Consider the following 12500-nt stretch of genomic DNA (forward strand, 5'->3'; position numbering starts at 1 on the left):
ACATGTGTCTGAGGTTCATAGCAATTTTCAAAGGTTAGGTGATGCACATTTATTTCCACTTCCACGGTATGACTTGCGAGTACGTGTGGAATTCATGATAATCAATATGACTAATTTGCCCTTATGGTTTTGTTTTTCTTTCAGGATGCATAACCGAAAAATATTCAGAAAAAGTTCTAAAAAAGCAGCCTCAGCCAACAATAGCACCAAATACTGAGTGAAGAAAAAAATTAGTAATAAAAAGATAGATAAAATGAAATAAATACAAATGTGTTAGGTAAAATCAAATGTTATTGTTGTAGTACATCTACTTGTACTTGTAATGTTTCTCTTTCGCTGTTTTTCTTGGCTACAATTTAAGGTTTTTGTCTTATTTTAAGAAACGTTTTCGCGATAAAAATGGCTGTTTGTGAAAATATTTTGAATATTCCCAGCCATATCTTCAATATTAATGAGTACTTGATAAAAACTGTATGAGTATCTACATGTATATTTTATCTCTATTGTTTCTATGATTATTAATATACATTCAAGTCATATAAGGTAATTTTAAGAAATTGGTTTACTGTATGCAGCTAAACTTTTAATTAATGGATAACCATGTGACCAAATAACTCCAAAAGCTACTATGATTGTCAGTTGAATAAGATGTGAGCAAAGTTGTCACAGAGTTTCAATGTTAAAACAACAATGTTGTCAAAGGCAACTTGATCCACATCAAGTCTGTGAAAAACAATAGTCAATGCATCATTTGTTCAGGTTTGTTAGATTTTTATTGTATTCTTACCATCCCTTTGACCCAGGAGTTAGTGCACATTTTTGGATAACGAGCCAGGGTGCTAAGGGTTCGCCTTAAAAAACTTCACTTACATCTCACTCAAGTGAGAATCGTAGTGTGTGGCTGTTTTTCATTCAGTTCAATAAAGAATGCTAGCAAATAAAGTCAGATGTTGATTTCTCATGATTCATCATTGTTATTTTACTTCAATCATACTTAGCATTATAACAAAAATAGTTTACAGACAAATGAAGCATTTTATGTATTGAAGTTTCTCTTCTACAGAAAGAAAGCTCCTTTTCCCAGGTGTTTAAATAAAAGAATTTTGTACATCAAACTGCAGTCCACTAAGTGCAATTCAGGGTGAGAAGGTGGACAATAAAATTAATATTCTTGGCTAAGTTCCTGTAAAGTCCTAAATGATACTTAAACATAAACATCCTTAAGGATGTATGTGTGGAGTATACTGTGCACATGATCTTGGCAAGGGTTTTTGAAGATCCTCAAGGATCTTGCACCAGATCTTTAAAGATCCTTGAGGATCTTGGATATGATTTTTGAAGATCCCCAAGGATCTTTGGTTGTTTCCTCAAACATCCTCAAGGGATCTTTGATGATCTTTTCACCAGGGATATAAATATGTTAGCTTGAGTTTGTGGCCTTTTTTAAACATTTTTCAAGCTGAAAATCACTAACATATTGAAATCAAGTGGGTGGGGATTGGAAAAGAGTGAGTTGCCATGGGAACGGAATTTTTTATAGCCATAGGTATGTTTCCTGTAGAACTATTAGACTACCAAGTTTCAATGGTCTGCGCTGCAAATTGGTCAAAGTAGCTATATTTATATACTCAATATAATATTGGGTTGATTGTATGACATCATCAGTCATCTCATTTGCATATTTTATCCATTTTTCAAACTTAAATATCTCCGGAACTAATGAAGATATTCGAAAACGGTAAGTGGCGTTTTTGTTCTTTCATGGAATTCTACGTGATACACTCAAAAAATCAAGGGGTAAAATTTGATCATAGTACCACTTTAAGTAACAAGTGACAAGACCAGATGTCAAAGGGCCAGTATAAAGTGTCCTTGTATTTTGCAGTTACATACCTTGAATGGTCCTTGACAAATGAAGTGCCATAATGAGGTACTTGCTGCAAACCAGGCGTGTTAATGTATCTCCTTGCACAACAAGAAAATTGATTGACTTGTTTGGGTTTTTACCACACAAGCTAAACAAAAAAGGAACAATTTATTAAGTTGTGAAGCTGTCCATACTCCCCTAACAACAACAGCCTCTCCGAGCAGGAGCAAGCAGTACTATAAATTTAAAATAACAAACCCTACTTTACCTTGTAAAAATGATTGAATTTATTCCTTCATTATTCAAGGAAATAACTAATAATAACTATTTTTGCTCACTTTTCCTGTTACCTTGTGATTACCTATGATTAATTACCCTGAGGAGCAGGGCTGGTGCAGTGGTGAGAGCACTCGACTTCCACCAATGTTGCCCAGGATTGATTCCTGGATTCAATGCCATATGTGGGTTGAGTTTGTTGGTTCTCTACTCTGCTCCAAGTGGTTTTTCCCCGGGTTTTCGTATTTCTCCTCTCTTCAGAAACCTACATTTGATTTGATTTGTTCTTATTTCAGTTGATTTGTAGTCTCCCCAATTAGTAAAGCATTTGTGCTTGGCTAGATCCCCTTTTTCAAAAAATAAAATTAAATTAAATTGGTCCTAGTCTCCAGAAATACACTTAGGTCTAGAAATGCACCTAATTAGATGCTCGCCCAATTTTGACATTCAACATGAAGTGTCCCTTTAAGTCTAAGCAATCGCTACCTATTTCAATAACAAGGTAAGGATAAAGGTTGGCGTTATTTTCAGCTCTGGGTAAATGCAGCAGTTAATCTTTACTTAAAGAGCAGCATTGGGGGGACACTTTGTGACATTTCTTGTCTGTATTCCACGGCATAAGTGATGTTGAAGTTGAGAAAAGCAAGGGGACACTTCGTGATGCTTATTGATATTTGCATGCATCTAATTTGGGGCATTTGTGGACATATCTGAATAAAAAAGTAACTAAATAAACAAATTATACATAGACTAAAAGGTAAGGTGCAAAAGGGACCACAAGGCCCATGAAGAGCACCTCCCAACTACATACTACCCAAGAGCATGGTTTGTCAGGCTCAAAGCCAAAATTCATCTTTGTACAAATCAATAATACAGGTCTTAAAAGTCTGTATACTTAAAAAGGCACTAGAGTGAATTAAAGTACATAATTTATTTGATTCCATAGTTAAATGCTGCGATTACAAAAGGAGGACTGATTGGCAACTGATTTACTGAAGGGTGTTTCCAAATACTTTATAGCAAAAGATCCGGCTCGTCGAGTAAGGCCATGGCTTACCCTCTTAATAAAACTAATGTCAATATAAATGTGGCCCTATAAGGACTTATAAAGAAACACTAGATCTTTGACCTCACAGTCATAGGTGAGTGGTAACAAATCCAGTAGAATTAGTCTCTCTTTATAAGACAATTTTCCTGGCTTGACTTGCAGAATCCAGTGTGCGGCTCTTCTCTGCACTCTTTTGACTTTATGCTTCAGGGTTAAGTAGTCAGGGGACCATACTTCAGTTGCATAGCTCATTTGGGACTTCACTAGTGCCAGGTACAAGGTTTTAGTAACCTTGACATTGGTCAGCATGGGACAGGTGCCACAAAGAAGACCAAGTAGCTTATTTGCTTTAGCAGTAACCATGAGTTTCCCATGTTAAATTGCTAGTTATCATGACACCTAGATCTTTCTCCTCTTTCACAAGTTGTAGGCTAACATGGCCAAGATGGTAATCGAAGCTTATTGTGTTATTATTCCTGGTTACAGATAAAACTGTGCACTTTGATGTATTACAATTAATATTATTATACGACTCCACAGAATCAAGATGTTGGGGGACAGTTGAGTGAGCATGGTGTATTTCTTAGCTTGTCTAAAGTTTTAAAGTGGTACTACGATCAAAAAATCATTTCCTTTTTTTCTTCAGATTTTGAAAGCGTGTTCGCTTAACACCTAACTGGCGAAATTTTGAGCTTCGAGTTTTATCCAAAGGCTGTTTATTTTGAGTGTAAGTTTTGCATTTCATGGTCCGCCATTACTCACGTTCAAAACTGGCCGATTGGACCTCAGAGGGTTGGATCTAGAGAAAATGACGTCATTTACTCACTAGCTTAAAATTTCAGCGTGTAAAGACAATTATGCAAAACACGGGTTGAAAAGTCTGAAAGCCCCAAACTCCCATGCTGCATATTAATTAGGCCGCATACACACGTATTGCATTCTTAAACTAGTGAGTGTTTGACGTCATTTTCTCCTCGACCCAGCTCTCTCAAGATTTTAGAGTTAGTAATGGCAGACCAATAAATAAGAAAACTCCAGCTAAAATAAACAGGTGTCTTTTTAAAATCAGAACTTAAAACTTGGGTGAGTTAGTGTTTAGTTAACATAGTTTTGAAATCCAAAGGAAAAATAAAATTTTTTTTTAGTTGTAGTACCACTTTAACATTTTTATTGTTTTACTATCTCTTGAGTTCTGAAAGTAGTTCGATACAGTACTACTACGATGATACCAGCTTCTATTCAGCTACTTCGAAGGTTGCTGAAAAGGATTCGTCAAATTATGTGTTCGATTGCCCTTGGTCTTGTGGCTGCCATTTTGTTTCTTCTCCACGTGCAAAAGGCTTCTTCTCGTCAAGGCTGCAATATTATGCGAATTCAACCAGCTGCTTCTAACAGATTCGTTTATTTATTTCTGGTGACATCTTATTAAATCCTGGCCCGCTTACCAGGTCTCAGTATGCAAAGTCAAAAGGTATTTCACATTTACTTTAACTAATTCTGCATGGAGAACTGTACTCGTTCAAAGGCCTTAAAATAGGTCATTTGAACGTTAATGGTCTTCTGGGCAAGATTCATGATGTTAAGGTGCTATTACTCGCCTTAAAATTCGACGTTTTGGCTATCACTGAAACTCATCTCCGCTGCAGAAATAAGGATGCGGATATTTATATCCCTGGCTACAAAATCGCTAAACGTGACAGGACAGATGGTCGGAAAGGTGGAGGATCCGTAATTTATTTTTCTGAAGACCTAAATGCACATGATTCGAGCAAATTTTCGTCTAATTCGTCTTTAGAAGCTACTTGGATTGATTTATCTCTCCATTCCCAGCGACTATTGATTGGTTCAATCTACAGACCCCCTGACTGCCCTTCTTTCTTCAATGAGTTTTCCTTGGCAATGGAAAATTTATGGCGAAAACCTTCCAACATCTTCTTATTGGGCGACTTCAATGTTGATTTATCATCCTCATGTGACTCTTCTTTGAAAAGGAAATTTATGAACCTACTTTGTGAATTCAATTTAAAGAACATTATCGACATTCCCACCAGAATCACTGGCAATTCATCTTCTCTGATTGACTTGAGTATTACCTCTGTTCCGTCCAAAACTTATGGTCATGGTGCCTGCAATCCTGTGATATCCGTTCACCACCTGGTTTATGCTACTGTAAATTTGAGAAGGATTTCTGAGAAACCTAAATTAAAGCTAGCCTGAGATTTTAAAAGAGTTTACATCAAAGCTCTTCAACTTGAATTTGCTTCTGCTCCATGGTTTATCTGTGATATCTTTGATGATATTGATGATTCTGTCTGGGCATGGGAAACCATATACAAGTACATCATCGACCAACATCTTCCTTTTAGAATGGATAAAGTTAGGATCTAATAGTTTTCCCTGGATGTCCTCGTCCCTTAGAAAAGAGCTGAATAAGACATACAATCTTCTCCTTAAAGCCCAAAAAACACCAAGAGGATCTCCGGAGTGGTTGGCTTACAAAAAAAAAGAAATTATTGTACTAAATTGTTAAGATCAGCTGAAATTTCTTACTGGAATAGCAAACTCACCAATGCTACATCCAGTAAAGAATTTTGGAGCCTAGTCAGATCCTTCCAAGGTAACAGTAAGTGCTCTATCATTGCCCCAGTGAAGTCTCAATCTGGTTCACTTTTAACCAACAATCTTTCAAAAGCAAATGAATTCAACTCCTATTTTACCAATATATGTTCAACTCTGGCTAATACATGTAGTAACAGTTTATCAGCCCTGGATATTGCCACTCAACTAGTCAATCACATTCACAGAATTACCCCTTCTTTACAGTTATTTACCATCAATAGAGAGCTCCTATCCTATTGTTTCAAGCACTACAACAAAGTGGGAAAAGCTTGTGGCCCTGATAATATTACTGGCAAAGAAGTGGAAATGCTGGGTGGTCTCTTCATTGATAACTTTCTTAACATTGCAAAGAAGAGCTTTGATGATTGCCTGTTTCCATCGCAGTGGAAGACAGCAGAGGTTTACTGTATCCATAAAAAGGGTAGTACTCTGGACTGTGGAAATTATCGTCCAATTTCACTTCTAAATATACCAAGCAAGTTATTGGAAAGCATTGCTTGTTTTCAACTTGATTCTTTTCTGAACACAACCTAGTTACTGCCTCCAAATGGGGCTTCAGAAAGGGTAGATCTTCTGAATTGCTGCTTCTTAGCATCACAGAGAAATGGAGGCTTGCTTTAGATGAAAGAAAATCAATTGGCATAATCTTTATTGACTTCCAAAGGCCTTTGACTGTGTGTCTCATCAAATTTTACCTCAAAAACTCCAGGCTTCAGGTCTATGTGGTGACTCATTTGACTGGATTGTTAATTACTTGGATAACCGCCGCCAGTTCGTGTCTATTAATGGTACGAATTCTGAGAAAAGAGATTAACCTCTGATCAACCTTCCTTGTTGGGCCCAAGACTTTTCAGCATCTTTACAAATGACATGCCTTTGTTCCTTGACTCATAGATAGAAATGTTCGCAGACGACTCCACTGCCCATACTATTGGAAACTCCATTGACTCCATTTCAATCCAAATTCAAAATCTCTTGCATCAATTACTTACGTGTACCTGGTCTAAATTTAACTCCATGTTCATCCATCCAGCCAGGTCTGAAGTAATGTTCATCTCAAAAACACCATTCCTCGGTCCAATCAGACTCATCACTATATACCCATCAATTGTGTTTCCAGTTCATCTTGTTTAGGAGTCAAACTTGATAACAAGCTCAACTGGTCTCCTCACATCAAAATGGTTACTTCAAACTTCAACGCAAGGATTTCTAAACTTAACCTTCAACCGATCCACTTTGGAATCTATTTATGCCAAGTGTGACTTATTGTATATCTTTGCGAGGATCTTCTAACTTGTTGGCTGACCTCAAGGACTCGCATATCCATGCTGCCAGACTGATTCACAATATCAGCATATCTACCCCAAAACATGAAGTTCTCGGCATGGCAAAATGGTTATCTATACATGACATGTATAAGAGAAGACTTGCCTGTATTGTATACCAGGCTTTTCATAACTTACATGTAGCTCCTGATGACATCAACAATTTATTTACAAAGCACGAAACTTCACACAATTTAAGAGATAATTTAAGATTGGAACTTGTGTTTTGTAAGTCCAAAGCCTTACATGATTATTTCACTCAATGTGCTAGCATTGTTTGGAACTGCTTACCTAGCTAATTAAAGTCCAAGCCTAGCTACTCCTCTTTCAAGGCTAGCAATTAAGAAATTCTCTAAATGCATTACTTACAGCACAAACTCGATTGCAACTAATAATATAATTGATGAATTTATGTATTATTGATATCTAGTTTATTACTAGTTACTTTGATTAGTCATCCTTTATCTTTTAATGCATTGTCTAAAGTTATCTTAGTTGTAATTAATATACCCATTTTTAGAAAGTCATCTTACGCTTATATATTTACTTACGTATTCTTTGTATTTATAATAATTATTTACCTGGGGATATATTTTGAGATGTTAATTCACTTTGTGTAAAGTAGATAGCAGACCTGTACACATCAGCATTAGCTGCCATTTATTCAACCTGCTTTATCAAATAAAGGATGTATGTATGTAAGTATGTATGTATGTATGTATGTATGTATGTATGGGGCTTGGTGCAGTTTTCCTGCATCTGGATATGATGAGATACTTCTGTACAGCTTAGTGCCATAAGCATAGATAGCTGTTAGATTTCCCTTCAAGCAGAGCACTTGGCAGATCATTGATAAAGATGATGAAAAGTAATGGACCAAGCAAACTTCCCTGAGCCACTCCAGCAGCCACGGAAGACCAGCTGGAGGCGATCCCATCTACAACTACTCTTTGTTTACGGTCCTGCAGATAGTTCCTGAACAAGGCATGCAGCTACCCAACTACCCTGTATCTCTCAAGTTTCTCAACAACGTGATGTCACAAAAAAAATAAAATAAAAAAACTAAAGAGCCTTTTGAGTTTTTATCTCGACCAGCTACAACAGCTTTTTTCACCAACATGGCGCCTCCAAACTAAACTCTAAAAATTTGAGTAATATTTTTTGCTGAATAACTCAAGTATGGAATATCGCACAGCCCTGAGACTTGGACTTGCTGTATATTTATTCCTCTTCTATAACGTTTCCATTTCTTGACTCAATTTCTTAAAATAATGGTAAGCGATTTATGTTTTCACTTGCGTGATGTGCAACTCAAGAATTCATTGTTCACCTTTCGTATCACCTCCTCTGCCTCTCTTTCTATGAATGTCTGCTCCTTTTAAAAAAAAAATTAATACTCATTTTTATACAATATTTGGATCCATGCATTTGTTGAGATTGCCATGTAGCACGCAAGTTGTACCTTGGTCTCTAAATGCATCTCCCTGAAGCTTTTTTATCCTCTTCCTCCATCTTTTCTTTTTCCATACAACCTCTCATCACTTGCTTATTTAACGTGGAATCCTTCTTTTATGAGTACCGTTTTAACAACCTTGTCTAACTCTTTAATCTCTCCTTTTCACAACATGCACACAATCAAGACATATCTAGCTATGGGTATTACTCTTCAATTGATTGCTCTTGTGAGGTTCTCATCGTTTAGAGTTGTTTTCACCAGTTGTTCCATCCACTTCTCGACTTCCTTTTTAACTCTCTCCATCACCCTCTTCACATCAATCTTGTCACCTTGCTAGCACACAAGACATTTGTAAACTTCGCCCTGGTCTGGGTCTAGTGCTTTCATCCTCTCTTCCACGACCCTAAATTCCTCTCCTTCTCCCATCTTCCCATCCTTGAATGCTACTTCTGCACATATGTTGATGCCATAACATGCTCCAGCGTCCATACGTGCTTTTACTATCATCTTATTCACCATTTCTTAAAGTGCCACTTTTATTCGCCCAATCTATAGTTTCAAACGTGCTTAAAATCATGGTGAATTTTATTTTTGTCAATTCCTAACGGAAAGAGCTGTTTTCAGCTGCCGAAATCAACTTTTTCAAGAACCGAGTTTAAAGACCTTGTGACGTCACTGGTTGTATTCACGTATGAAGCTCTATAGATTCTCTCTTGTTTTCACTTGATTTATTCAAGGTTATTCTTCATATTATCGATACCTACAAGTTTTCTACCTTGTCATTTCTGTCCAGCCTTGACAGAAAATACACATCATAGACGTTAGAGGGCGCAAGAGTGTAGATTCACCAAAATGAATGCTAGCGATTAGAACAGCTCAGTAATGATATACCTTTCGAACATCTTGAGTACAGGATGGGAGACTTCGAAGACGAGTGCGGCAACTTTTATATCATGACCTGAAGCCTAAACACAATACATCATAGTTTGTTTTCAGCCTGGATCTGAAATTTGGATTCTCAGGTTTATCTAAGGTGTATTTAAACTAGGTTTGAATATATATCCTCGGCAACTTTACTTCATTAATTAAAAGCGGTTAACGGCCCACAAGCTTTGCGTAGCCGGCTACGCGTAAATAAGGAAAAGTCCCAGGGTATTCTGCAATTTAGCCCAGAGGTTATCTTTTTATAATTTGCATATAAGCTTATATATGATCTTTCGCCACCGACACTGTCACGCTCTCTCATTTCCTGAAAACACGGGGTCATGATGGCAGCTTAGTTTGCCTTTATAGTTTTAAATTCGATACCTCCAAAAAAAAAAAAAATTGAGCGTTTCTGAAATTGTTGCTGCTGTGATAACTTGTAGGATGTGGCAGATACAACCAGATTAAAGGTCACTGCGGCACAATCTTGTCTGCGGTGAAACTCACAAAGCGTCCGGTTTCCTCGAAGCGAAGCGAAGCGAGTCGAAGACTAGAAGCGTTGTTGTTGCGATTCGTGCAGCAGCTCTGCGGATAATATTTTCAAAAGCCGCTTTCTCTTGTTTTCATGTCTTGTTTTACTTTATGAACCTTTAAATGAGTGGACGCCATTTGACCAAAATTAATGTCCCGATCGTTTTGCGACTTAACAACTAGCACTCGTTTGCTTGCTTACATGAAATATCCTGGAAATATGCAATTGAATAGACTTAAAGGCCTCAGGATCAATTCTCCGCCCTCTGCAAGATCTAAGGCTACTGTTACTAACTGCTTCACAGCTCTCAGATGTCTTAAAGATGTTTTTCGGGGGCTTCGAACACTAGTCTCTTCTCCCAATAATCACTATAAATTTTCAGCGAGGAATGAGAGTAATACAACCAGTGACGTCACTACATGGTTTTGGCCGTGCCAAGATGGCCGCCAATTTTAGGGTCAACCGGTCAACTTCGAACAGCTGAAAAAGCAGTTTTCCCTCACCGCGTGCGAAAAGAAAGTCGGCAGTGTTTCCAAATAAGGTTCAAACTTTATTATTAAGCAAAAGTCTCACATGCGAAAATTTCGTTTCAGTGGCACTTCAACCACTTCGAAATGCTTTAGCAGGCCCTATACACTATACAAACATGCACGGGACAATGCCCTAGGGCCTGCTAAAGCGTTTCAAAGTGCTTAAGAAATCCAGAAACAAATTTGACTGCTTAGTGTACGAAATGCTCTTTATAAGAGCGTTAATGCCAAATCTCAACGTGCAATCAGACTCCATTCGTGCAAAAGTATTTTCTTTTATAATCTTTTTATAATCTTCGCACCCTCTTATGTTAATTCTTCACACCAAAACCCCTTTAAATGTTGCAATTTGCATGATCTTTTTTATATTTTCCTTGATAATGGAGTCATGAATACTCCAAAAAGTAGGATTTTATTATCATTATTATTATTATTATTATTTGTCATCTCAAAGCTAAAGATTTTAAAAAGCTGGTAATGTTCAACTGAGTATCAAGTTGCAACCTGCAACCTTGGATGTTCAGTGCATATCACAAAATCCTTAGGCTAGCAGTTCCTACAGGTGAAGGAGGCAGGCCTTTTGGAGGGTTCCAAAGTTCAGATTATCACTGGTCTTCACTAACCAATGGTTGTAATTCTTTGAGATTGCACCCAAAGCTCCTATTACTATGGGAATCACCATCATCACTTCATTGCAGCTCAAGACCCTCTTCAATTCCCATTTCAGATCCCGACATTAAATTTTGTCCACCTTTTCCTTCTTTGTCAACAACACGGGTTTCAAAAGGGAATGATACATCTATAATATTACAATGTGTACTCTCCTTTATTATTATTATTATTATTATTATTATTATTATTATTATTATTATTATTATTATTGCTTACTGTGCCTGATGGACAGCAGTGTTACTTAAATTAGCACTCACATCACTCCTCTTGACTTAATGTTTGATCCAGGTTTAAGGTCTGTAAAATCAAAATGATGATTTCATGAAATTTTTGGCTATAATATGGCCAGCTATTTAAAGGAGTGTTGTTTTTATGAACACTCTACCATCACAAACTGAAAAACAAATCCAATTTGCGCAGTTTGTTGAACTTACAGTATGGGGACACATTTACAAATGAACCCTAACCCTAACCCTAACCCCTAACATTTTACAAAACCGAAGACTGAAAATGACCCTTTGCTGCAGTCAAATTACATATCCTCACGGGGATCACCCTTAACAGTTTCTCAATTTACTTCATGTGAGAAAATTCCTTGTGTCGTTGCCACTCCACTGTTCAAATTTCAGGTTTCTTTTGTTGCCAATTTCATGGAAGCAGGAGCCTGCCTAATGCAAGCTTGTCTGCTAGTGCAAGCAGACTGTGTATCGCTACAAAAAGTTAAATGCTCACATCGACCCATCCCGTGTACACACCTCCAGGCGTCTTGTTCTCCAAATTACAAACAGAAGTTCCCTTCAAAACATCAGTGTAGTCTTTATCCCCTTTCATAATAAAACAATTTCAAAGCTGATCGAAAAACAAAGAACTGAGTAAAATCTAAGCATGTGTCCAGTGCTCAAATTTTAAAAACATTTCAGGTTGTCCCAACTAAACCCATAAATTTGGTTGCACTGATAAATTCTTTTGTTGCCCATTGGGAAACGCCCTACAATTAAATGCACACTGTGTTGAGCAATCGCATGGTGTTGGAGCTTGAGTATCCCATCGCTCTAGGTGACTGCGCCTGTGGTTTTTTTCTTCGATCTCGCCAGCTACATGTGAATTTTGCTATCAGACAATTATTTTTTGTAAAAGCCACAGATATTCAAAACACGGGAAAATGCTCAACTACCAGAATCAGCTATTATTAACTTCACAATAATATCAGACATTGACAACAGAAAACCATTGAGTGAGTCGAGTGCTGCT

The 12500-nt window shown here is 37.2% G+C and overlaps 1 protein-coding gene across 13 annotated transcripts in view; it reads right to left on the reverse strand.

Annotated features, from left to right (window-relative positions):
- The window catches only part of LOC138043928 (uncharacterized), a 28824-nt gene that overhangs the window by 15478 nt on the left and 846 nt on the right, over positions 1–12500 (reverse strand). For 3 of the 13 annotated variants that reach the window (XM_068890457.1, XM_068890455.1, XM_068890458.1), the window contains exons 2-4: positions 11507–11546; positions 9483–9556; positions 1894–2015 (exon numbers count right to left, since the gene is read on the reverse strand). In XM_068890457.1, the coding sequence (XP_068746558.1) occupies positions 1894–2015; positions 9483–9493 (133 nt within the window). In that variant the 5' untranslated portion in view covers positions 9494–9556; positions 11507–11546. Of the gene's footprint in view, positions 1–1893; positions 2016–8465; positions 8511–9482; positions 9557–10248; positions 10418–11465; positions 11547–12500 lie in introns of those variants that run through there. The other 10 variants (XR_011131363.1, XR_011131362.1, XR_011131364.1 and 7 more) reach the window with 8 other exon arrangements.

The sequence above is a fragment of the Montipora capricornis genome, chromosome 3 (assembly GCF_036669925.1).
Source record: "Montipora capricornis isolate CH-2021 chromosome 3, ASM3666992v2, whole genome shotgun sequence".
NCBI classification, from domain to species: Eukaryota; Metazoa; Cnidaria; class Anthozoa; order Scleractinia; family Acroporidae; genus Montipora; species Montipora capricornis.